General features: G+C 55.4%; 4 protein-coding genes across 4 annotated transcripts; 1 reads left to right on the forward strand and 3 right to left on the reverse strand.

Annotated features, from left to right (window-relative positions):
* Window positions 1-1555: 1555 nt before the first annotated feature.
* NCLIV_000510 (putative translocation protein sec62) lies at window positions 1556-7181 on the reverse strand (the record flags this gene model as incomplete). Its single annotated transcript, XM_003879539.1, has 11 exons — window positions 1556-1672; window positions 1967-2061; window positions 2603-2710; window positions 3259-3366; window positions 3878-4073; window positions 4490-4570; window positions 4882-5021; window positions 5474-5510; window positions 5998-6189; window positions 6832-6909; window positions 7161-7181. 11 exons carry the CDS (start codon window positions 7179-7181, stop codon window positions 1556-1558), a joined length of 1173 nt encoding a protein of 390 aa, XP_003879588.1.
* Window positions 7182-10636: 3455 nt separating this feature from the next.
* NCLIV_000520 (conserved hypothetical protein) lies at window positions 10637-11900 on the reverse strand (the record flags this gene model as incomplete). Its single annotated transcript, XM_003879540.1, has 3 exons — window positions 10637-10828; window positions 11176-11299; window positions 11683-11900. The coding sequence occupies 3 exons, from the start codon at window positions 11898-11900 to the stop codon at window positions 10637-10639; spliced, it is 534 nt and encodes a 177-aa protein (XP_003879589.1).
* Window positions 11901-16133: 4233 nt separating this feature from the next.
* Window positions 16134-21809, forward strand: NCLIV_000530 (3-oxoacyl-(Acyl-carrier-protein) synthase II,related; the record flags this gene model as incomplete). The annotated part of the gene is made up of 10 exons (XM_003879541.1): window positions 16134-16334; window positions 17509-17739; window positions 18198-18369; window positions 18670-18798; window positions 19142-19299; window positions 19571-19863; window positions 20226-20390; window positions 20800-20938; window positions 21081-21251; window positions 21729-21809. The coding sequence occupies 10 exons, from the start codon at window positions 16134-16136 to the stop codon at window positions 21807-21809; spliced, it is 1740 nt and encodes a 579-aa protein (XP_003879590.1).
* A 1524-nt stretch (window positions 21810-23333) lies between these two features.
* NCLIV_000540 (50s ribosomal protein L27, chloroplastic,related) lies at window positions 23334-25350 on the reverse strand (the record flags this gene model as incomplete). The annotated part of the gene is made up of 4 exons (XM_003879542.1): window positions 23334-23803; window positions 24119-24202; window positions 24519-24770; window positions 25323-25350. The coding sequence occupies 4 exons, from the start codon at window positions 25348-25350 to the stop codon at window positions 23334-23336; spliced, it is 834 nt and encodes a 277-aa protein (XP_003879591.1).
* Window positions 25351-26361: the final 1011 nt, after the last annotated feature.

Genomic DNA, 26361 nt, shown 5'->3' on the forward strand with positions numbered 1-26361 from the left:
TGCGTACGTGCTGCAGTACTTTTGTCGGATTTTTTTTGCCGAAACCTTTCGAACTTCATCTCTTCGATCCTCACTAGGTCGTCTCGCCTTGCGTGTCGAAGGCCCGTCCGCATTCGCAGGGCGGTAAAGCCTGGTGTGCATGCAGGCTGATCGTCTCTCCGCTGCGTAGCGAGCGAGTTCCTCCACACGGACACGACTGGAGCACAGGGGATGCCCCCGAGCTACGTGGGCTTGTATATCCGTCTACAAGTAAAACTAAGAATTGCACAACATGTATATCGATATGCTGTATATATAGATTTAACGTTTTCGTATATTTATATATATATATATATATATATATATATATATAGTTCACCGTATCCCTGAGAGACGATACACCGTCTGCAGAGCACGTCCGCCTCCCGCATGAAGGCGAGGCTTTGCAGCTGTCGCTATGCTTCGTGAAGACTGTTTTTGTACAAAGAGCAGGCAGGAGGTTCGGAGTCGAAAAAGCACATTGATTTACCTCTTCCCTGCAGAAAGCCTAAACAGAGGAAAGACTAGACAGTGCACCGAGAGTCCGGGATCCAACAGTGAAAAGGACGGCACGTGGGCAAAAAGATCAACTGCTCTCCTTTCCTGTGTGGCATTTCGTGATTGTGGCCTTACGGACATTCTATCAGTGTCTCGATATACATAAGCATGGATATTTTGTTTGATGTAATTAATGTGCATATTTATATATTTGTAAAATGTGTGATGGATTTAAGAGCCCCTCCAAGTGGCATCGCGCACAAGAGAGGGAAATGTCTGCTTTTTTTACCGCGTGGAGCGGCAGCTCAGCTTTCATTTTCGAAAGTTCCCCGCTATCGGCGTTGAGGCTCGTTTTGCGCCCAAAAACGCGTGTGCGTGAATTCGGGAAAATGAGGAAAGGCGGGTCTTTTCGCTGTCGCTGGGAGTTCTGGTCCCGTTAGGGGCCGCGAGGCGGTCCAGCGAAAGAGGGTTCCAAGCAGAATGGAATCCGCATGAAGTGCTTACCCGCGATTTCCTCCCCTCAAAAGGTGCGAGTTCCTTCACCATTTTTTGCTGTTTCTCGATGAAAGGGAGCGAGAAAGGACCGCTGTTGACGCCCGGAGCTGCTCAGTCTGACGTTCACACTGCATGCAGACTGGCGGCTGTGAGCAGTCACAAACGATACACAGAAGAGGAGAAAAGCGGAAACAAGCAGAAGAAGAGGGCCAGGACAGAAAAAAAAGCACGAACTGGGAGGCGGAAGAAAACGCCGAGCCGCACGAGAGAAACATGGCCTCGAATAGAGAGACCCCAACGAGGCATACAAGGGGACGGAAGCTTTGCACGGAGAGCGGCAGAAGCGATCACAAAAACACCACGTGAGCGCACCACAGAACATCTTTTTAGACAGATAGAGATGTTTGTCCTTTGCCTCTTCTCTTGTTCTCGTCTTGCATCTTCCTTTCCCTCAAGACGCGCGGTCTTGTCTCCGCTGTTCCTCTCGCTCGGATGGGCCTCATCGCTCCTGCTACCGCTTTGTTTCCCCTTTTGCATTTTCGAATTAGTGTCGCTTCTTCTTCCTTTTCTGTTCTTCTTCACAGGCGTCTCGAGCTGCCTCGCGCAACGCGGCCTGCGTCGCCTCGGGGCACTTCGGGAAGCACTTGGACTCGAGCAAATCCTGAAAGAGAAAAACATCAGGAAGAGTCGACGCACCCGGCCGCTTAGCATAGTAGGCCACACGGGGAAAGAAGAGAAGAAGCGATCGTCGAAGAAAGACCGCAAAAACAGGAGAGCAGCGTCAAAAGCAAGGAAGGGAAGATCGGCAGAAGGCAGTACCGCACAAAGTTTCAAAGTTGAGACCCGAAAAGACCCACCAGGACAAAAGAAAAAGGCGGAAGAGGATAAAAGAGAGCAGAGCGCGAAAGAGGAAAATGAAGGCTTTGAAAAAGAGGACGCATCGCTCGCGACTCACCCCGACACATTTGCATTTCACGAGACATCGAGCCTGCATGAGGTGCTCGAACGAGGCAAAGCCGCACGGCTTCAGACACGAATATTCGTCTTCATCTGCGAGAACCGAAGCACAAAAAAGAGAGGAAGAGGCACGTGCAGCTCAACTCATCCACAGACAGACCCGTCGACACGCAAGATGCATGCAGGCATAAATGCATGCATGCGAAACTCCCCGAGACGTCCATCGTGGTCAAAGTTGAGGCAGAGCGACAAAAGGGACTCCAAACACGGCACACAGCTGCGAACATTAACGCATAGAGGTACTGATTAGCCAGCACTATTTGCTACGGAACGCTTTGAACAAGATACACAGACGTGTATATGCACACATATATATACATATATTTACATACATGTAGACAGAAAAGACATGCATCAGCGAAAAGAAATACAGGTCCAGGAAATGAGACGATCAAACCTAACGCGAGAGAACATCTGCAGATCGACATCTCTCCTAACTCATTAAGGGAGATGCAGGCAGCCAGATACAGACTCCGACATCCGCACACAAATATCTAAATCGATACAATGGTCCACGCGAGCTTTTTGGGGCGCGCATCCCTCTGAATCCCTGTCTCGTCCTGCGTTGTCGTACCTGCCTTCGCCTCGCCGTTTTCCTCGTTCCCTTCTCCCTCTTCTTCTGTGCCCTGCGCACCCTCCTGCTTGTCGGTGATGGACGCGTACTTGGAGTAGCCTCCAGGCGCTGAGGAAAGCCGAGAACAGCGCAGGCGAAGAAAAAAAGACTCCGGCTGAAACCCACGGGCGCGAGACCGCGAAAAACACGAAAGCGGATATCCGAACCGTGTATTCCGTGCACACCACCATCAGAAAGGAGACTACCAACGTGAATACGGTAGTCTTACAATATGTATACAAATGGTGGACACCTACTCAACATCGTCAGAGCGAAAAACACGAAGACACCGGACGCCCTCAGCTCGGCCGGCGAGAAAGGCATGAAAAAAAAGTAAAACAGTTCCACAAGATACACGATACCTCGAAAAAATGGGGCAGTTTTTTCCTCTCTTCCTCTTTCCTCTGCTTCTTTCTCCGTTTTTCTGTCGCAGCGTTCAAGATCGCCAGACCCCGAGTGGAAAATACGTCCCAGCCTCCCCTTTGGCTTGACCCTTTTTGTCTCTATTGTCTCTGTTCTGCCGCCGCAAACACAACCGTGTGTTTTCAAACAGGCATGCGTCGCTGTTCGAAATGTCGATTCATTTTCTCTTCTGTCTCCCTGTCGCAATTCCTCACGCGCTGCCAGGCGTTGGTGGCCCCAGTCGAGGACGTCCAGGAAAGACTGCTTCGCAAAGTTCGCCACGCTGGCGGGCGTGTGCGTCTCGCTGAGTTTGTACAACGTCCCTGAACAGGAGAGAGGCAAAGTAGACAGCTGCGCACCACCATGTCGACTGGCCTCGCCCACAAACGCCCCTGCGCAGGGGCGGTCTCACGCTCGCACACCGAAATCTTGGATCCCACGCAGGCAAGTGTAGGCATTTGATTTGCAGTTGCTCGTGTCTGCGTCGATCTCTGTCGCGCAGTCTAAAAATCTAAAAGGCGACTGGAACGAGTCAATTGACGCTGTGACTTGCGCCGGCGCATGCCGAGAAGACACCCTATATATATATATATATATATATATATATATATATATGTAGTCGCATGTGCACCCGTCACCCTATACATATATATATCTTCAAACAAGTGTGCCTCAACAGGTACGTAAAAAGGTAATATGTGTATGTTAGACCGATACATCTGCAGATGCATGAGATATAGATGTACATGGAGATTCCTCCATAAATACAGATAGATACGGTCTCTGACAGAGCCGTTTGGGCGTGTTCTGTTTGTGCGTTCCTCCTTCGCTGACCTGCGGTGAGGATCGCGCAGAAGATTCGAGCGGCGAACATGGCCCAGTCGTCTTCGCTGCGCTGCCACTCCATCCACGGCAGGAAACTGTCGATGATGCCTGCGTCTTCGTTGAACAGATTAGGTAGGAGCCAGAACTGGAAGCCGAAGAACCAGAAGAAGACGAAGAGAACCAGACGGACGAAGACCAGCACGAGCTGCGGAAAGAAGAAACGCATCAGTTTGGCCGAAGCGGTCCAGAACGAACGCAACTGGTCGACGAGTCTCCGAACGCGACACATCGCGAGGCGAGAAAGGGCTGCAGAGACACTGGGCCACCCGCGCTGTTTATTTCTCTGGGACACACAGACGAAAACTCGCGGGCAAAGGCAAAGAAAACGGAAACAGACGCCCCAAACCCGACAGTCTTGCCGACAGGCATGTCGAGAGCAGTTTGTGGGGGTGGAGAAAACGGTTTTTACAAAAGGGGAGGTGTGAAAGCTGCGGAGCTTGCTCGATCAGTCAGTGCGACAGAAACGAACCAGCTGCGGCTGCGTCCACGACTGCACAGCTGCCTGCGCGTTGTCTTTTGCGTTGCAGGCGTTTCGAGGCTTTTTCCAGAATTCCGTCTTACGATGAGAGTCAGCAGAACGACGGACAGGTACCAGACGGCGACCTTCAGCTTTAGCGGCCACGCAGGGAACATGCAGACGCACTGAAAAGCAAAAACGGAGGACTCGGAAAAAGACGTCTTTTCCAACGCGGGGAGACGTGGCGCCAAGATTCCACGGACACTGAGCCCGCGCAAGAGTCGTCTAGAAGCTGGAGAAGCGAGGCGTGCCCCGAAGAGAAACAGGCGAGCAAGGCAAGACCGCCCTGCTGGGTGGCTGTCCAACAGACAGACACGGCGAAGGTTTCTTCCCACGAAACCCCGAGATCGGGATTGCGTTTTGATTGCGTGTCGTCGCTTTGCTCTCAGAGCGCCCCTTTTCCGGTTTTTTCCCCACCCTCTCGCGTGTCGCATACCAGAACGGCGGCAATGATGCAAAAGAGAATGAAGTGCTGCCAGGACTTCGAGCCTTCGTAAACGACGACGTAGAATGCCTGGGGATCGAAGTTCTGCTTGGGCGTCATGGCGAGGCGCTTTGGCCACTTGGGGCGTTTGACTGCGAAAACGCCACAATTCATTTTTAAAGGCCGGAGTCGACGTGGGAAACACGCAGGGGCAAGATGTGCACGCAGCAAGTGCCTTCCCGGCGCGCCGAAAGACAGGGAACGACGCACCTCACTGGACAGCCTGTCTGCCTACACTCCGAACGCTCCGGATGATCGCCGTTTCCCTCTGTCGGTGAACCTAGGATCCGTCTGTCGACCGATCCTGGACCGTTCGCCTCTTCATTCCACGTGTCTCCGCGCGCATATGCATATGCGTGCACCCAGATACCTCCAGAAATACATGAATATTTGTGCGTGCGTGTGCGGAGGGGGACCAAGGTGCGTGGGGCAACATTGCGCAGCGAACCCTTCTCTTGCTCCGTCTCCCCGTGAAGCGAAAAGGGGTGACGGGTGTTTCTTTCGCGTGGAACCTGCTTCTGCGTCACGGAGCCCCGACACTTACAACGTCCTTCCTCGTCCTGCTCAATGACGCCGTCGATCTGCAGAACGCACCAGCATCGACTGCATGCAGGCCCCCATCCACCGCGCGCATTCGCATGCACTACACAGACGTTTCCGCACTACACGGGCACACGCGAACTATATACGGACGTATGCTTGATACCGAGCGATCGAGATCACGCGTGACACACGCCTAATACCTAGGTCTATGCCGCATCCTTCTGTCAGCGGACCCCGACGATGGATAAGGAGGCGATTGGATGGACGCGCTCCAAAAAACGCGCCCAGAAGGTGGATCGAGAGGCAGGGCTCTGGGGAGTTGCACATGTAGAAAACGCGAGGAATCGAGAGAAGACCCGGCAGGCGCGCACAGGGACGCCGGACTCGTGCCACACACGTGCATGCAGATCCGCGGTGTATGTCCAGCGGCACGTGTCCTTGGCTCCCGCTGTCCGTTCCCCCGCGGGTTGTGTCTCGTCGAAGAACCGTTCCAGCTTTTGCGGTTCGTCTCGGCCGGACGCGTACCGGTTTGTACTGCGCTCTGTACATGAATCCGAAGCGAATCAGTTTGTCGCAAAACTCGACAACCTCGGCCTCCGTCGTCAGCAACTGGCCGTCCAGAGCGTCTGCATGCTTCTTCTGCAGCATTTCGCGGTTGTCCATCATCCACGCAAACAGGTCTTCGCCTCGGCAGTAAAAAACCGCTCGCTTCCCCACCTAGAACGACAAGGGACACAGGGCAACAGCGGAGGCCTGCCTTGGGCGCCGCGCCACGGAAAACCTCGTTGTCCATCCCCCCACTATGACGGACGCCCGAAGGAGAGCTCTGGTGTGCCGACCAGAGCCGCACGTGGTTTTTCGAGGGCACTGCAGCGAACCAAACGTAGAGGTAGACTTAGACTCGGAGCACGCCAGTAAAAAGCAAAGTGTGCCCGGAAAAGAGGCAAGTCTCCAGTGAGTGTCGTCACAACCAGGCCAACACAGGGGACCCTTGTGTGGCAGTACACCCAACTGAACCTCTTGCAGTAATGTAACAAAGATAATCGGGTAATCTGGGATCCTTGGACGCACACAACGACAGCCGCGCCCCGCAACAACACGCGGGCACACAGGCAAGAGAGAACAGAGTCACGGAGAGACAAAATAAGGGAGGCGCACAGAGACGAGCGCAGCGCCTGAACGCATGAGCGGCACGCAGGTTGAGGGAAATACGGCCATGAAACGAAAAAGAAAGCGAAAGCAGAGAGCCAGGAACCGCGAAGAAAAATGGCAGCACAGAAAGAGAGGAGACCTTTTCTCTCGCGAGGTCTCTCTTCCCTCGCTGGTACTCTCGCCTGCTTTTCGTGTGTAGGTACACACCTCTGCAGCGGTCTTGAAGCGAATCGTGCAGTTCAGAATGATGTCCATCACCCGAGCCAGCGGCTCGTTCCAGTGTTGCTGAAAAGACAGCGGAGAGCACAGGCGCTGCCGCCAATGAGAGAACTGCGAAGAATGAGCGCGCGTGGAAAGAAGCAAACACGAGAAGGCAGAGCTCGACACGCAGCATCTGATTCCCCTCAACAGCCCCTTCGAGTCTCGTTGCGGTCTCGGGCGCCAGTTGGTGCGTTCGCTCTCTCTCGATCTGTCTCTCTCGATCTCTTTCTCTCCTTTCACCGCAGGCCAATCCTTCCTTTCTTCTGCTCGCTCACCTGGGGAGTTGGCGACCTCATTTTCGACAGGAAAGCGAGAAGTGTTGAAACGTGGTTCTTTTCTCCCGTCCCGCACACGCGAATCCTCGGAATGCGGCGAGCACCCGAACTCTCCGGCCAGCCGTCGGCTGTCCGTGCGCCTTGGTCGGTTCGGTGTCTTCTCTCAAAAGGCGTTCGGAGGTCCACGGGCCCTCCAGTCGTTCTCTTCGTTTCGTCTGTTCCCCCTCTCGTGTTTTCTGCTCGTGGCGTGTGTGGCTCTCTGTGGCAGACTCGCGTGTGTCTCCGGTGGCGTTTGAGAAAGAGGGAGGCGAACACGCGGAAAGATGGGAAGCAGAAACGGTGGGCGCGAAGCTCCGACGCGGCGGGCGTCGGTGAGGTTTGTGGAAACGTGCCGAGCGCTGCCGGCCTTCAGGGGGACTCCGGAAACTACGAGGTCGAGAGGGCCGGGGAGAGGCGGGGGGAAACGGAATAAGCGGCAGACACCAGAAACACCAGAAGACACGGGGAACGAAGAGCGAGAAACCGCCGGAGAGGAGTTAGAGATGCGTTCAGCTGGAGTTCGGTGGCCCTCTGTCCACGGCCGTCCCCAGAAGAACGGGGATCGCAGAGAAACGGCTATTCCGAACGAGACAAAAAGACAAGAAACGGTTCAGTTGGGAAGTCGCCGAAGGACAACCTGAGGCGGCGGATCCCCGGGAAGGAGAGACGGGAAAACGCAAGTGGAGGGTGGAAGGCGCGCGCTGCGAGAAAAATCCGGAGAACTTTGCGGAAATACGCAAGAAAAAGGCCGCGCAGGAACGCGAAACACACAGAAAAACGTCCACGGAAACGCAGAGGCAGCGAAACAGCCGTCAGATGTCTGAAAGCAGAGGAAATTCAGACCGCTGCGCACAGTCTCTCTCTCTCGCTCTCCTAGCTCCAACCGCACAGACCGCTGCCACGCCGCGACGCTTTTTTGTCGATTTTTGCGGCTTGCGACTCGTGTCCCGTCTCGCGCTCAGCAAGCGCGTTGCGATGTTTTCGACACATGCGTCAAAACTTTCCCATTGCAAGAGTCACACAGAGCCTCTGGAATATCGCACACGGATGTCGTCGACTCCTTGCGTGCAGAACCTCCCGCGACCGTCGTTTTCGTCCAGCGGACAAGTGAGCAGTGCAGAGGGACACACGCCGCGCTCTTTTGTGCTGGAATGCGGTGTCCCTTACCCGGTTTTTTCCTCTCTTCCTCTGCTGTTTGACACGAAATACGAAAGCCACAGAGTTGTTGGCATGGAAGAACGTTCGCGGCTGCAAGTGGAAATTTTGTCTGCTTAACACCCGATACTTTTTGCACTGTTTGCCGCCGGCTAAACGCGAAGAACAAACGCGAAGGTACAGAAAAGGAGATCAACAGCGAAAGCCTCTTACTAGGTCGATGCTGGCACAGAGATGCGAAAGTTAAGGTAGCAGGTAGCAGAGGGATTAGAAATCCCAGTAGTCACCACAGGGTCACCCAGCTCCATGCGCACACACCCGCACACAATGTTGATCAAGCTACGCGTAACAGGGGTGACACATTTATCGTTTTCCATCTCGTGCACTGTGTGCATGACTCCGGGGACGAAAAGAAGAAAGGCTGAGTGAAGATCTGAGGCTCCGCCTCTCGCAGTACAATGGTCGCGGAACCGTCTACGGTTTCGTAACAGTAAGGCAGGGAAGAGAGCCAGAAGGATCGCGAAAGGGAAAGCAGGAACCGAGGACAGGGGCCGCAGAAACAGAGGACGCGACGCTTTCTTGGGCGCTATCGCCTTCCGCAAACTTCTGACAAGTTTACGTCCTGTTTGTCCTTGACATCTCGATGCGGTTATGCATCCTTCATGAGCAGAATACACAACAGGGTTTGCTACAGATTCGTTCCTCTTTGGCAAAAACATTCAAGATCTAAACCAGTAGTCCACCTCGTATGCATTTAAATTTAGAGCACACCGAAAAATGGCAACATGTGTCCGGAATAGACTCATGGAAATACTGAGTGTTCTCGCAACCATGTTAACGCAGGAGAACTTGGATCCTGTAAACAAAGACATTTAAGATCTAAACCAGCAGTCCACCTCGCAGTCTATACTCCCCAAAAAAGGCCTTTAAATCAAACTCCCGAAGAAACGCCTGTAAAGCCGCGAGAATGAGGCGAGAAACAAGACGACTGCAAGCAATCGTTCCTGTCGCCTAACCTGACTCACCCGGCCCCCCCCCTCCCCACTAGTTTTGTTCTTCTCCGTGTGTTCCTCTGATCGCCCTCTGCCGCCGCACACGCTCTGTTCGGTCTCTCCTTTGAGGTGTTTGGGCGTGCTCACGCAAACGTCAAAAGCATCTCGTTGGTTCTGCGTTTCCTCTGAGGACGTCTCTCGTGTCTCGTGCTCGTCCTGCGATAGCTGCTCAAGGTCCCGTTCTTCGCGTTCGATTGCTGCATCGTGTCTTGCTTCCCCGATTTAGTAAGAGCACCCTGTGAAGCTTTTCTCTCCAGTTGGCAAACGGAATGTGGACAGGATGGCCCAAGCGTGCGGAAAGCCGTAGACGTATTGAGATACCAAGGCATCCCTGAATCCACAATTTGAGGCGTGCACCTGGCGTGTCTTGTCGGCTGTTCTTCAAGACCATGGGGATGTTCTTCTCAGGCAGCCGTCGATTCCTTCCGTAAAACTGCCTCCAGTGCAGCTCCACGCCTCGAGTTCAACAGCGCTACACCTGTGTTGCATCTATTTTATAGAAACGCTCCACTCTTTGTCGGCACAAGGCATTGGGCCGGCAGGATCCCCTTCTTGCTTTCGTCTGCCATAAAAAGAGCACGTCTGCCGTTTGGCTACAGCAACAGGTGGCGTTTGACTGAAATCGAGTGGGTCAAAGAAACGGTGGTTCTCCGTGAAAACGAATTCTCTTTTTCTGTCACACACCGGGCGTACGCCGGTGCACACTCCTCCGGAGGAGTGACCACGGCGCTCCGAGCTCCGATGTTGCAAAAACAGAGACTCCCTTGTCCGTGTTGCTGCCTCAGCTTCCCTCACCGGCGCAAAGGCATCTATATCTCGTTAGCAGCTGGAGGAAACCTCACGCATGCGCGACTGTGTGACCTGTGTCCTGACGCTCGTGAGGGTCGTGTCGCACAGAGGCAACAGCCTCCTGCCGCTCCCATCAGCGAACCGGGGAAACGAATCATCCAATGCCACATTCAGTGAAAGCCGAAGCTGTGTTCTCCCTTTCTCAGCCAAAATGTTTATCAGTGCTAGGCGAGCGAGTTGAAAGTCCGGGCCCCGAAGAATGCGCGCTGCATTCGTGGTACAGTGCATTTCTTCTGCATGTACCCACGGATGCCGTACTCAAACCTGGTACGCGTCTCCTTGCCAACCGCACGCCTCGGGAAACATCCCAGATTTTTCAGAAGCAACCCATCGGAAGAAAAAGCAAGGATGCGTCACACGAGTACGAAACGCGGGCACGTTTTAGACAAGGATTCCGGTACTGCCGGCAGACTTCTCTTTGCCTTCGCCCGCTCCTTTCGAAGCGGCGGCTCCATCTTTGCCAGTCGGTGGTGCCGATTGGCCTGTAAGTTGAAGGTACTTTCGTGTGTAGAGGGAGTGCGTCGCCAGCAAAGTTTCCAAGTTCTTCTCCAACAGCTCCAGAGTTGCGTCGACCTGTTTTTCAAAACGCATGCAACAAGCGCGGACATTACTTCCCATTGCCTGCTGCACGTGACGAAGGGGGAAACCCCGTGCTTACGCTCCGCCCTAAGCTCGAGTATCCGTGGTTTTTTCACCGCTCCAGAACCGTTACTCTTCTCGCTTACGAATCGACATGCAAATGAATACGCATTTGATACATATACCCGTGGAGGCGCTGAAGGACCATATACATACATATACTATGGCGAAGCGATCATTTTTTACAGTCTCTTGGTGGGTTTTCACGTACCACTTTGTTGAGGCTCATCCTTCAGATTTGCAGGAAAATGAATCAACTCCTTTCTACCAAAAAGACTCACCTTCTGCTTGTGTTCCTCCAGCGCCGGTTTGACCTCTCCGACTGTGCGCTGGACGAGAACGCCGCCGACCATCCGGTAGCACCGACGGTCAGCATTCACCTTTGCAAAGGCGTCCAGTACCAACCTGAGAGGCACCATCCCCACCGAACCGCATGCACACGGGAGATTAGCTTCGATTTCCGGATGCGAACACTCAGGGAAGGGTTTGGCCTTGGCCGTTTTCGCGTTTTGAATCATGGCCCGGTCTCACCAAGTCTTTCCGCCGATCAAAAAGGGTAGAAGTCGCAGGTTTTCGCGTGCGGCAGGACTCTAGAAATGGAGAGACAACGAACGCGTCGAGAAAACAGGCTCTGCGTGTGTTGGGTGCGGAAACAGACGCAAATGCAATCCCAGCCGGTCACCCGCACTGGGGTAGGGGATAGGGGAATCTGGACTTGCAGCAGCCACAGCACGGTTCGCTTATATTTGCCCCGTCGCAGGTTTGCCGCTGATCGCCCTGCAGCTTACCGGTGTTCCGAGGCGTCTTGTTGTAGATCTTGAATTTTACTGACGAGCAGAACCTTCTCCCTTTCAACACGGTGGAGCGCCTGCTGGAGCTCAGGAACTGTCCATTCTTTGTTGCCCAACTGTGCGAGGCCTCCCTCGCCTGCGCTGTCCTCGCGCTTTTGGTCGGATGGTTTGTCCCCTGATGAGGAGGAAGCGGAAGAAGATGCAGAGAGCGCCATCGTTGAACGACAGGGCGGCCCTAGAGGTGTTCCTTATTGCGGGCGACCGAGGGGGAGATGGTAGAAACTGGGGGAAGAGTCAGAATTTACCGCGGTTGTCTTGCGAGCAGGCGTTTGCGAACTCTCAGGTCCGGTGCCGGACACCTCCCGTTCCGCTTGTCTTTGCACTGCCGCCACGAGAGGACACCCGATCCGTCCCGGAGGGCTCTGCTGGAGAGACACGGAAGATTTGGTTAGCACGCAGAGTGCATCAGTCGCCTTCCCCCGAATAATTTGGAAGGAAGGGCTGACTGGAGCAACGAAAAGCACGGAATGAGATGTGAAAAGATAGAACAAAACCGGAATCTATCTTTTCTTAGGTCCCCCCGACGCCGCAAGGCGGTAGCATGAAAACAGTCAAGGCAGCGTTGAACGGAATCTCCTTGCCGAAATGCGTAACACAGATGCACAAAAGTCATTCAGTGTCACGCTCAAGAAACAGTTCAGAAAGACTTATTTCGCTGAGGAAATTGTATGCCGTGGCCCACGAAGTGCAGTCCGGTTTGTACCGCGCTTTGGGTCCGTGGGAGACTGGAGAGGAAGCGCAACGCAGGGAAACAATAAACTCGAGAAGACACAGAGCTCGTCTGTCTCACGCCTAGGCACGGGGAGAATGAGGTGCGAGTCCCTGCCAAGATTCGGGGGAAGAGTCTGAAGGATTACTGAGGGCAACAGAGGGACAACGGGGACGGTGGCTGCGTGTGGTGAAGACAGAGACTTCGATGCGGAGAGAACCAGATAGAAACAGACTTCCGCCACAAACATTAACGAGGTGGTGGCGCAGGGAGAATAAATTGAAGGAAAGAAACCGGCAGCGAAAAACGGCAGAATTGAAGTGTACCCAAACCGTCCAACCGCGCGGCTGTCGCAAAGAGACTTAAGCACAGGTAGCAACCGAGCACGTCAGAAGCATGCAGACAGAGCTGCAAGAATCCCTCAGTCACCTAGATGACCTAGCGAAAAAGAAAAAGTACAAAACGGGGAGAACGGACGGTACAGATCCAGTATTTTCTGCGACACACAGCAGCTGCCAGTGCGAGATGGTGTGACAGGGTGCCGCATGCACGAAAGAGAGTTGGTCGAAGGGGCTGAAGGGTGGACGATGGAGAAAAACAGGGAACGAGCGAGTCGAGAGCGGTATCAGATTTGGCACGAACATGGTGAACGCCTCCATTTGGAGATCAAGCGAGGCCGCAGGTCTCCTGTGAATATCTACACACGCCAGGGAAAAAGTACGGGATACGTTTCCTCTTGAAAACACAAAGGAAGACCTCGAGGGTGTGCAGTGACAAACAGAACTGGAGGGAACCCCATTCCAAGGAGAGCAGTTCCGATAAGTTTCGAAGAACTTCCAGGGTAACCAACTCAGCGAGTAGCAGAGTACGGAGCGAAATATACGGAGGGATTCGTGGGAGAAAAACAACTGTGTTGCGGTACGCGCCTGTCCATGGCTGTTGGAGACGAAACGCACACTGGGCATTCCGACAGGCGGCGCTGTCCCGAGAGAACACGTTCCATTTCAGACTCAACGAACGATTGTGATTCAACCACTGTCTTCCACTATCGTGGAGACAGATGACAAGCGTCACCGAAAAGCCTGATCCGTCATTTCTGTAACAGAAGAGGAATGAGATCGCCCTCAATGGACAAGCGATTCGCCGGAAAACCCAGGGAATCAATGCATTCAGTTCAGCAAAACACAAGCTGTCTTTCACACAAAGGTCGGTGAAGTTCCGCGGAAAGGCCAGTCTCTGCTGTAGGTGTTGCTCCATCGTCGTCGATCTGTGGGCGGAAGTTTCGGCTGCAGCAAAGCAAGTATTGGCATCACATCAAGAGTTTTCAACGTTCCTAAGACAAGTACATCCGCCTGGACAAGATTCTTCAGGATAGCAGAACGTGAATGTCCATCGGTCCTGACTCCATATCACCCTGCTTCGGCTGCTTGGTCGCTCGCTAATTCTGGTTTGCCGCATCAAATCATACACTGGAAGAAACGAGTCTCCGATCACCGAGCAGACTATGCTCTTTCCTCGATCTTTGGGGGTCTGTTCACACGTAACTTTTCTGGTCTGATCCTAAGTACGCAGTGAGCTAACTAGATACCAGGAACATAGCAAGCCCAGAAGCATTACGGGAGAAAACGAAGAATACACAAGACGGAGTGGTCGGCCTCCCTCAGAGGGTTTCCAGATCGACCTTGACTCTCGGACACCTAACCCCAACCCTAAACTTCCTAGCACATTCTGCGCAATGAACCTTGATCGACGCCTTGAAGGGCGGTAGGTCTGAGATCTTCGTAAAATGGACCCGGAACAAAGTGTGGCGGTGCTGCTTTCTTCCGCGCACTGGCGTTCACTTCAATCCGCCTCCGGGTCCATCCCGATCACATGCTCATTTGATGCAAAATATACGGCACGCGCAAGGAAAGTAGAACCTGCGGTGCACGTACACAGAGAAGACGATATGCTGCACTCAGCGTGCAACTCGGAAAGAGCGGATCACGACTCCCCCACATTCGAATCACCTGCTGTAAAGGCGCTTCTCTCCCTGCGCATAGTTCCCCGGTTTTGCCGTCCCAGTGGATTCTTGGAGAGTTGCTGGTCTCCGTTGATAATGGCATTGCGAAACCTGGGGAGAGCTCCACGTGCCGGTCCCTTTTGGACTGACGGTTGTCCCGTACCACCGAAAAGCAGGGACCTATACGACAGTCTTGCACGTCGTGTACGTCCCGGGCAAAAACCGTAGATGCGCAGATGCCATTCGTTGCGATTCACGCATAGTTTCGAGCAGGATGCTGCTAAAAGATCGCTCCCACTACACGAGATCCTCGATGTCGGTGGAGCGATCGAACCACGCGCCCACTCAGGAGACCGCCCCGACGTTTGAGCATCTCCTTCTCACCACAAGAACTACATCGAAAGCGTGTTTCCCCTGCATACGAAGGTTCTTCCAAGGTGGCTGAAAACGACAGATTCCTCTTTGGGGCGGCCTTTCGCCTGCGGGTGCTGCGCTATGGCCAGAGCTGCCACAGTTTTGCTCGATATAACCTGTGGCGCGGCAAACTGCTCTGCATGATGCGAAAGGACTCAGAATGGCCGCAGAGAACCCGTTCAGTGGAAAGCCTTGACCACACAGAAGAAGGCAACGGCCTTCATCCCTCCCGCTGTTGTTGCCGCGCGCGAATGTGCCGCCCGCGTGGTTAAGATGGAGCGAGAGGCAACAGCGATACTGATTGTTGTCTTACCAGAATGTGTTTCTGTCCTGTGTGACGGTCTACGTCACTCAAATCATTGGTGTTCGAATTTTTGACCCAGAGGAATGACGACCTCGCAGGTCATGTAGCAGCAGCTGCCAGGTTTTCCCGACCGCGCCTGTGAGCGGGCATCTTTCCAGTCTAAAAAGTCCCTCTTTAAGGCTCTGTGGCCACTGTCTACGGCGCCGCAAGGCTGATCTTGAGACCAGTAGCCTCTGATAAGCGAGCATTCTCCTTTTCGGTCGGCATCGCATTCGTCCTTTGGACGGGATTTGCTTGTCAGAAGACACATCCAAAGTGTGACGCGCAAAGCAGCACCCCCCGCGCACGTCGGAGGACGCCTTGTGGAGGGGGTGTTGGTTTGCGTTGAATTTTTTTTTGTAATTCCCCACGAACCCTCTTTTCCGTCCATCTCGTGGTGTGTGTTGTGGTTTCTTCTCGTTTGTTCTCTCGCCTTGGCAAGTTTCTCGGTCTCCAACAGCCCGCGCTCGGGTGGCAACGTGTGCGGGGCCATGTCCTGAGGTCGCTGCACATTCTGTCTCCCAAGAAGTCGGTGGCGGGGTGCCTGTCGTCTCTTCCGGCTCGTCATTGCAGGAGGGCGCGAGACAGGAGCACGAAACGCAGCCCTCTCAGTTCTGGAACGCGGAGAAGTCGCTCGATTCTCTCTTTCTCACGCGGTTTTGCAGAATCCATGCCATTCTGAGGAGTTGCTGTTCCGGGCTTCTGCACACTTTCTTGGTGGACGAGTGTGAAGAGCGGCTTCGCAAGCTTCGCCACGCATCTCTCAGAGTGCACCGCGCATCCTTGACTTCCTGCAACCTCCTTGTTCCGTGCCGCGTTTCGTGAGTTGTTCGTCTGTCTCTTGTTTCACCTCGCAACGCGTTCACTGTCAGCTTTTTTTCCAGCAGAAAACCCCAAGAACCCTGTGCGCTGAGCGTCCGATGTGGCGCGGCATCAGCGGAGCCCGCACATCGCGCCCTCGTCGGTCTGGTCTCCTCTCTCTCCAAGTTGATGAGGTTGGGCAGCCGGCCTCGCCTGTTCTTTTGGCAGCGGTCGACTTCTCGCATTCTTCGAAGGGAGACACACAACCGTCTCTCGAACTGTTCGAGGCTGCTGACAGGTTTTTGCGGTGGTCGTGTGGCGTGAGCGCACCCGACAGTATCAGGACGAGTGAGAACGCGGGGCCAACACCAGTCTTCGTGTCCCTGAGCGCTCAGTCGCCGACCTTTCTGTGGAGCATCGGCGGCGCCTTGTGTATGCCACTTGACGAAAGCAATGTGACATATGCACGGAACTGCCGTGATATGCATGGAAAGGTCTCTCGAACACCTGGATCATGTGCCAAAGACTGTGGCAGGTGGCGATCTTCGCACACGTCTCTTCCAGCGTTGCAACGCCGGTTTCCTGAAGACTGCAGCCACCCTCGCGCGCTCCGATTTGCGCTGTAAACAGGTCAAGGAACCTACGCGCCCTCTTCGTCAGGATTCCCCCCCCCCCCCCCCCCCCCCCCGCCTGAGCAACGGCGTTCCGGTGCGACGGCTTCACCACCCGGAAGGGAAGAGACCCGCATCTGGTTTTCTCTGGAGTCCGAAACTCGCACGAGAGCCGAGGTGTCTCAGTTGTCTCTTTTTTCTCGCGAGTTTTCCGAAACGCGGATTGAGCGGAGCCTTCGCGCTTTCCCTCCAACTCCGCACTGGCTTCTGCACACGTTGCACTCTTGCCGCCATCATGAATCCTCCTGTCTCGCTTGACCGTCGCCCTCTTTCTAAACCGCCCTTCCTTCTCGCCTTCCTTACCTTCCTTTGCTTCTTCTACGCTGTCTCTCGTCCTGCACAGTCTTTGCTTCTCTCAAAGGTAAGACGATCGCTCCGAAAACCGACGCAGTTTATCCGCTGCCAAAGAAGGGACACAAAAAACTGGCCCCACTGGGCCTAACCCACGCCCTCGGGTCACTCTTCGCTTTCCAGGCTGTGCAGACGATGTCCCTACAGCTCGCTCCATGCTTCTAAGCTGCCTGTGCAGGGGCAAAAAGTTCTCACGCATGCGCTTTCCCCTCATGGCGGTGCGTCGTTGTGAGCGCCGCGACGGGCAAAACCCCCTCGCGCCTCAACAGCCATGTAGAGTTTGGATCCCGAGAAAACAGGAGAACATTTGTCGTCCTGGGAATGTCCGTGCTTTACGCGCCTTCGCACAGGCATTGTCGAGTTTGCACTATGGTACCTATTTTCACACTGTTTGTCTCTCCCTGGCTCAGCCAGAGAACGACGGCCACGGCTCTTTTCCACGCATGTCCTCCGTGTGCTTCTGCGGTGACAGCCTTCCAGCGGCCCCACACCGTCCCTTCCCGGTTTCCTCTCGTCTCCTCTCCCCTCTTTGTCGTCTCGGGCCTCGCTTCGCGCCACGCCTCACGTTCTCCGGCAGGAGCGCAGTGGGGAACCACAACTCCGCGGGCTCTCGGGTCTGCTGAAGCGTCGAGCTGAGAGGCAAAGTGGGCGCCACTATGATCACGGCGACGCGCATGCAGGCACCGGTGCCACGACCCTGAGGGTAGGAGGTTCCCTGTATGCTGTTTTTGCGTCGATTCTCCTAGTTGCATCTGCCTCGCACACAAAGAGAGACGTCTCAACGTTAATGTCGGAATTCGTAGGGACGGACTGTCGTCTGTGCAATCTGCCTCCTTTTTTGGAGAACTTTCCTTCGCCTGGCATTCGGACACCGCCACGACCCGAATGGAAGCTCCCAGGATCCTTGTCGACGCGGCTGTTATCAGGAAGGCGTCGCAGCCTCCTTCCCCGCGAGAAGGGGGTCTGTCTCAGTCAGGTGCCAATGGCTTTCTTGTCAGGACTGAGAGAGCGGCGCTTTCGTGTCGCTATTCGATCAGGGAAGATGTGGGCTCCGAAGCAGCCTGTGCATGCGCTGTGCGGTGCATTCACCAATGCTTCTGCTAGGCAAATGGCTGCAAGTTGACGCGCTCTTCTGTTCACGGCGCCTCCCGGTGTTTGCAGAGCGCGACCGGCACGTGTGGGCCGCAAGGCAGACCCCGCATCGTTTGCACAGGTCTGGGTGTCGTTAGCGGAGTTGGCCTCGGCATCGACGAGTTCTGGAAGAATCTCATTGCTGGCACCAATGTCATTGACAAGGTCACCCGATTCGACCCTTCGGCTATGACCTGCCAGAGTGAGTTTTTCGCCCCCGGCGGCTCACGTGAAACATTCTGGGCCCGTGAAACGAGTCCGGGGTACGCTCTGGCTATGCTGCTGCCGCGTTAGGATCGCAGGCAGAACTCCACTCCGCGGACCACGATTTTTGTGGGATCCCGTCCCTCCCCGTTCCCATCCCCGTTCCCGCTCGGAGGAGTGTCCCCGGCTAAGAGCCGCGGAGTTCGGTGGAGGCGCAGAAAGTGCAAGTCGCAGCTCCAGTCTGTTTCTGATTCACACGACTTATGAGAGACCGTTCGCTGTCGCACTCTTCGTGCAGTCGCTTGCGAGGTTTCCGACGACAAGTTCGACCCCAGAGCCTACTTCACCGACCCGAAGGAAGTGAAGCGAAATGACCGGTACACGCACTTTGCCGTGGCCGCGGCTCGCATGGCCATGGAGGATGCAGGTGAGGAAAGCTCGCACGGCGCCGCCTGATAGAGGAGGCAAGGTAGCCGGGGCAGGCGCCCCCGCAGCGGCGGCGGGGTGGAAATCCTCGCGGCGCAAGCTGGGGGAGCGTGCAGCGTTAAATCCCAACACACTTTCGAAACGTATACGCAACGCGACGTATTGCTACTACCTGTCACGTGCTTCCTAACAGAAGCAAACACGACGTGCGTTTGTGCGCTTTTACAAGCAAAGCCCTGCTTCGTTGTGGACGGGCGCATGCACGCGCTGCGGGAAAACCTGATTCCGTGTGTGTTCGATGAGGTGTATGCATGGCGGCGTGTCGAATGTTGCTGTGTTTTCAGGCTTGTCCCCAGGCGCGCCCAACGTGAATGCTGAACGTTTTGGCATCGTTGTGGGTAGCGGCATAGGTGGACTCGATACCATGGAGAAGGAGATGAAGGTTTTGCAAGAGAAGGGGCCTCGACGCGTCTCTCCTTTCCTCATTCCCGCTATGATTGCGGTAAGCTTCGTGCAGCGACAATCTCATCGCAAGCAGCAAGACGACGAGCGACACCGCCCACCTGACGGGATGCGTCGTTCAAGACAGGCGGCCTTTCATCTCTGTTGCCTCACACTCAGGTTGCGTCAAAACGTGCATGCTCGCTCCTCTTAAGTGCCGACAGAAGTTATCCATGGAATCTGGAAAGGCCCGACAGCACGGGTCTCCGTTCTTTCGGTTCCGGTCACCGTCCCGGTCTCGCCGCTTGATCTGTGGTTTGTGTGTGTCTCAGAACACCGCGTCGGGGATCATGGCAATCGAACTCGGAGCGAAGGGCCCGAACCACGGAGCGGTGTCTGCATGCGCCACATCTGGGCATGCCGCAGGCGTCGCGCTCCGCTACTTGCAGATGGGCGAGGCGGATATCATGATTTGTGGAGGGGCGGAGGCGTCCATCACTCCGCTTAGTTTCGCGGGATTCAATGCTTTGAAGGCTATGGCCCAGGGATTCAATGACGACCCCAAACGGGCCTCCAGACCCTTCGACAAAAAACGAGCAGGCTTCGTCATGGGCGAAGGTGCCGGGTAAGGTCTCTCTTGCTGTTTTTTTGTAAACAACCCCCTGGGTGCTCAAGGAGCCGTTGTCGAGAGACTTTCCAAATGCTCTTCTGAGCGAGTATTTCGACTGACTGCGGTCGCGTCGGTGTCCGTACACTGCGGATAGCTTTACGAACGAAGGACCTCAGACCGCAGTGGCCAGGGCCGGGGTGCGCAGGATAAGCTTGCCAGAATGTGGCGACGGCGCGTCCACGACGCGAGGAGTCTCTGTCACGGGACACACGAGCAGAGAGTCTCACCCGCGTGCACTTGCAGGCCGATGTTGGTGCCGATTCTGTCTGCTGCCTGTGACGATAGGAGCTGTTGTGTACGCCCCTTTTTCCTTGCAGCATCATGGTGTTTGAGACTGAGGAGCACGCGCTTCGACGTGGAGCGCCGAAAATCTATGGAGAAGTCGCCGGATATGGTGCGAGTTGCGACGCGCATCACATCACGGCTCCGGCGCCCGACGGCTCTGGACTCGCCCGATGTTTGCAGAACGCCATAGCAGACGCGTACGTTCCTGGACCTCGGGTGCCCACCGACGCGACTCCTTTTTGTCGAGGGCGTCCCTTTTTCGCACCTGAGGAACGGCGGCGTCACCGGTGCCCCTGTTGCACGCCCTCCGGCCTTTCTCCCCCCTCTTTTAAGCGGTGTCGCTTGTGTTATCTAGCGCACAGGGCGGTGAACAGGAAACAGGTTGCTCTGCGCATTTTAGACTCAGAAAGCAGCGGCTGACCCGAGCAGGATCGCGGCCCCGCGGAGAGGCAACACTGCATTTTCGCCCGCGGATCTGCGCCCTTCAGTCGTCGTATGAGGGAGGTGTCCAGGGGGAGGCGGCACGAGGCACGGGAGGATCTTCGCCCTGAGGTGTGCATGGAAGGCGAAACGTCTGCAGTGTTTTTGCGGTGACGCGTTCCGCAGGGGCATCGACAAGCGGGAGATCGGTTACATCAATGCGCACGGCACGTCCACTCCAATGAATGACCGCATCGAGACTGCCGCGTTCAAGAAAGTGTTTGGAGACGAACAGGCAAAGCAGCTGTTGATCTCGTCGACCAAGGTGAGCTTACGCCGTCGCCAGGCTGCAGGTCGTGTGGGGCGTGCAGGTGTAAAGTTGACTCTGGCAGCTCGTGTAGGTCGCCTGGTCTGGGGCCAGTGCCATCGAGTTTCCGTCGATGTGTTTTCCCCGTCCGCTGCCGCAGAGTATGACAGGTCACTGCTTAGGAGCAACGGGTGGGATCGAGGCATGCGTCTCGGCGAAAGTCTTGGAGACTGGCGTCGTGCCCCCGACCATCAACCAAGAAGAGGCAGACCCCGACTGCGACTTGAACTACGTGCCAAACAAAGCTTACAAATCACCGACGCCTTTCGAGGTGAGTCTCGCCCCGTCAGAAGAGAAACAAGATAGGGCGAAGCGAGAGTCCAACAGAGTTGCCAAAAAGTAGGCGCCTGCTCCGCGGGGCACAAGTTGGCCGTAGTGAAGAGGCCTCTCCGTGGAACGAGGCACTGTGTGGTCACAGCGGAGGTGCGACGCCACGGCTCGCACATGGGCCTGGACTGTCGCGGGATGGTGACAGCGTGTCGATGGTCGCAGCGACTGCGGCACTTCGGTAGCAAAGACAGTGGACAGATCGCCCTACAGGCTCGAGCTCGAAGGGTAGCCTTCCCGGTGATGAAAAGGAACGGGTAAGGCGCCGGAAGCAGTCGGGTGGAGCGACGACGCCCCTCACTGTGAACCAGTCATAAGGCTGCGCTTGACAACCCTCTGGAGCCTGAACGCGCATGTCTTGCGTTCTAGGCAGAAGCGTTCTCCTGGCTACGGGTCTCGTCTGTCGGCTCCGTGTTTGCAGGCCGTTCTCACGGACACTTTGGGCTTCGGAGGCCACAACGCAGCGTTGCTTCTCCGGCGATATAGAAATCGTCCTCAATGATGCAGGATTGTATCTGTCCCTTTTAGCATGCAAACGACTCAGACCACGCGTCAGAGGTTCTGGACAACGCCGATAATGTGAAACCCTCTTTTCCCTCCTTTTCGTCGTTGCCGGTATCTGCTGTCGTCCTGTAGCTGCATATCTGCGACGTTGTGTGCCACGCGCACTAAATCATGAAACGCGTCCGTGTCCACCCCCAGGGCGGACAGGGGAGTCCGAACTTCAGGATTTCACCCACTACTGAAAACGAGAGGCCTCTGTGTGTAGATACGTGCACACGCCACGGACAAAAAATATTGCTCCCGGCTCGCTCACCGGGCGAGCGTCTCCGCTTTTGTGGAGTGGGAGTGTGTAACCGAGCATTTGCCATAGTTGAGGCAGACTGCAACCTGTTCAACAAACACCTTGCGGAGGCGGAGGCGAGGCAGCGACAGTCCGGGCCGTGTCACCCGGGATGCAGGAGCTCCAGCCGTTTGCGCGCAAGCTTGGGTTTGTGAGCGCCTCCTGCGGGGTGTTGATATCCGGAGCGCAGTTCCTCTATTTTGAGAAACGGAGTGTCGGAGGTTCGCCAATCACAGTTCCTGCCTCCCCTATCCAGTCGACGCGGGTGTCCGTTTGCTGTTGGCCACGTGAAGTTCGTCTTCGAGATACGTTCGGATGAAGAACGTCTCCATCGGAAGGGGAAGCTAGGCGTAGGCTGTGTGTCTCGAGAGGTCGCGACAGCAAAGGGCTTTCTTCTTTCTCCCTCTCTGCGGCACTTCGTATAGTTTTCAACTGAGAGATTCTACTCTAGCTCTCTAGTAAACTGATGGACCACATGTGGCCGGTCTACTTGGAAAACGCGTGTTGGCCTCGAGGCCGTACTGTGTGACACTCGGCTGTATCCGTCCGAAGGTGCGCCAAACTCTTCACGTACATCCGAACGGTGCCTGTTGCGGCTTCGAGCGACGAAGTCGTTGGCAGTCTACAGTTTGAGCTCTTCCCGCCACAGTGCAGAGATTGCTACTGCTTCCGCTGCACTTGCAACCCCGTTCACCGAGGGTCCCTCAGGGAATGTGGGCTCTATTGTCAGGGAGAGAACTCGTCTATTCGATTTTCTTCACTCCGAGCACTGAGGAGTTATCACGCCCAGCAGCTTGGCTGCTTTGGAACGGGTTCGACACGTTCTAGTTGTAGCTAAGAATAAAATGAGAGATTGAAAAAAGTCTAAAGGCCTACAGAGTATCACATAGAGAGAAACCACGCGTTTGCGTGCCGCACGCGAATCCACGTGCTGTCTCTCCAACATTCACACAGCACTTGAAACGCCTCGAGGTCGCTGTGATGGGCAACCAACCGAACACCATGCTCCAGGGCTCCCCCTCTCCCCGTGCAGGCACGAGGGCGCGCACTCCGCCTTTTTTCACAGTGAAACAATCTTCCTGTTGAAAAACGAATCGGAGGTTCAGTGACGACCACTGAGGCCACAATCCTTCTCCAGAGGAACACGGAAAGGAAGCGGCCTGCCGCAGCTGGGGTCCGTCCTCAGATGTGTGCAGCTCCAGGCAGGAGCCGTGGATTGAACGCAGGTTGTCTCTGCTCGTCGGTTTCGACCGCGTCTGTGACGCACGCCTGAGGGGAGCCCGCCACGTCGCGTCGTTGCTGTCCTTCCTCCTGCATCAATTCGTGGACCGGCAGTGCGCCGATCCCGGGTTCCTGGCCCTCGTTGTGGACCAGCGCCTGCTCTGACGAAGGAACAGACGGACTGAATGCCTGACCGCCAATCCAGGAAGAAGACAAAGTGCGCAGAAGGACCAACTCCTGTCGTTTTTGGTGGCTACGCGATTCTTCCATGCTGTCGAGGACCGAAACCAAGAAACCGGCGTGGACGCGTCTCCGGTGTCTTTTAAGCCAGCGCCGTTTTTTGAAGTGATACTCAAACTTGTACACTGGCAGGAAATCGACAAACCCGCTCCGGACGGCCGTCAGGGAATCGTCTCGGCATAAACGCACGCCTGCGAGCAAGCAAGCGACAGAAACGGCAAGTCTTGTGAAGCACGGAGGCGGAGCGCCGCTGCATCCGCCGTGTGCGGTAAGGTTCACAGGAAATCTCAACGCCAACCCGAGCAAAAACACGTTAACATGTCCAACAAAAAGGGGTGTACAGTGCTCTCCAGGAAGGTTGTCAACGAGAAGTACAAGTGAAGTTGAAATCGCTGGAGCCCGTTCGCCAAAATCCCGTGCAAAATATCAAGCGTGGTCCTCTTTGAAAGCCGAAACGGCCTGTCGATAAAGATCGACGACCCAGCAGTTCGCATCTGCAATCCTACCGTCGCCTGCTTTGTATCTAGTCCCACGCTGCCGCACGAGGATGTGTCCTGGCAGGACGAATTCTCCGCCGAATTTCTTTACGCCTGAACGCAAATCCAAACGCAATGTCAAACGCGACAGTCCGTCTGTGCGCACCGTGTCTCCTCGTTTCGCTCTGCAGTCGCCCTCGCCCGGAGCGCGTGGCTACCAATTCGTGGGAGGAGTCTCCAGGGAAGACACGAGTCGCGCGAGGGCGGGGAAAACGCGGCTAAGCAATGAACCGGGATGTGCAGCTTTTGACATCGCACTCGAGTGATCTCGACGCCATCGAGCAGAATTCGCAAGCACTAACTAGCGTGTATCCGTTTCGCCGATCAGGCCGCCTTCTCGTTTCCTCGCTCGATCAGACATGGAGCGTACCGAGGAATTTCGGTTGACTGTCGCGTCCATTCTTCGTGCTGCCGCCTCCTTTCTTGGTGGCCCACAGAAACGTGGCTCGCCCTCCTGGACGACGCTGAGTCCCGTCCATCGTGCCGGCCGGCGAGTCGTTTTGTCCGGGTACTTGTGGATGAAACAGGAGACAGTGGGGTCCAGGGGGCGGCTGTCCAGCGCCGCAAAGCCCGTGGACCGGTCTCCGCGAGCCAAAGGAGGACTGCGAACCGCCCTCGAACGCTGAGAGAGAAGTGGAAGCACGACGGGAAAAAAGAGCCCGTGCTGAGGCTGCAGGAGGCGTCGCAGTGCACCCAGACACGGGAGAGCACACCGCTGGAAGCAGCCAACAAGGAGGCGAGTGGTTCCCGTCTGATTCAGAATGCCCCCGCGAAGCGTGTTTCAAGAGAAACAGAGGCGGGGAGCTCAGACGGTCCCTGGCAGAACGCGTGACGCCGTCTTGTCTGCGGCGCCCGCGCATGCAGGAGGCAAAAGACATTCCATGGTGTGATCTATACGGTCTTCCAAGGAGAACTCTCGCGACGCTCAAAGTGCGAACGGGGACGGAAAGGCAAAAAAGGAAGAAGGCGGAGGCCGCGAAGGCAATGGCCGAACTGCGGCCCATAGCGTGGGAAAAGAACAGGGGACCTCCGACAGACAGAACAGAGGCAAGCACGGCGTTACCCGACGGCAGGCATCACGAAAAAGTTTTGTGTGACGATCTGCCGATGGAGAAGACGGACCGAACTTGAAGACGAGAAGGAAAAAGCGGGACACCTTGGCTGTAAACCGTACTCAGACGTCTGAGCACCGTCCACACCATGGTTCTTGGCACGGAGGTCTGAAATTTAAAGGGCTGAAAAAAAGCGTCCCCCTCAAAAAGACTTCCAAGTGCGCGCGGAGACTGTCACGTTCTATTTGAAAGGCACGAGACAAGGGGTTGTTCGCTCTGGGTGGCCCAAGTCCGACAAATGACGGGGCGTCGACTTAACGGAAAACAGCGCATTCTTTAAGCTCACACAGGAGAGAGATGAAAAAAAGAGTGCGCCAGCGACAAGAAGGAGAAGAAAGAAACATAAAAAGGTGAATTTATCTCCTGCGGCCCAGAGAGCCCCGTTCTCTTCGAACTACCTCCGGCAATGACCGCCTCAGCTGTACACCCCCAGAAAGCGAGCATTCAGGAAGTTAACTCCATATCGACACTCATGTATATCAACACTTGACTCTGTCTCCTCGGTGGTACCCATTTCCTTTTCCCCGCCAGTCTCTTCTGTCGTGCAAGACACGCCGAGCCCCGATCTCTCAGCGTGGTGGACCTCGTCGTTGCATGCAGTCTCGCGGAATGGTTGTACACTCGTACCGAACAGAAAGGGTGTACACGTAGTTACTGGCAGATCGAAAAGTCTTAAGAAGAACTTGATTTTACGAATTTTTCTATCGTGATGCGCACGTTAACGCCTCAAGTCTTCACTGGCGTGTGTCCGACCGTTCTGGTGCATGTAGCCCCATGCAAAGAATCAGCGGTACTTGGCGGAGAAACGAGCACGGCGTCGTGAGAACATTGGGGCTCCACGCAAGCGTTTCGCCTTCGTTCGATGTGGCAGCTTTGTGTTCAGGTTTTCATCTCAGCTGAGGATCGGCCTCGTTCCCTCGGTAGCAACTGCTCTGTGGTCCTTTGACTCTAGAAGTTCGGTTTCCTCAGTCCGGCGAGTTGCGCCACAGAGGGTTCGGCTAGCGGGAATCAGCTGAACCCCACCGTCCTGTCTGTCGACGTTCCAGAAGAAAAATCGTCAGCAGGCGACTTTCCTTTGCGTCTAAAGGAGCGCACAGTCCT

Source organism: Neospora caninum, chromosome Ia (assembly GCF_000208865.1).
Source record: "Neospora caninum Liverpool complete genome, chromosome Ia".
NCBI classification, from domain to species: Eukaryota; Apicomplexa; class Conoidasida; order Eucoccidiorida; family Sarcocystidae; genus Neospora; species Neospora caninum.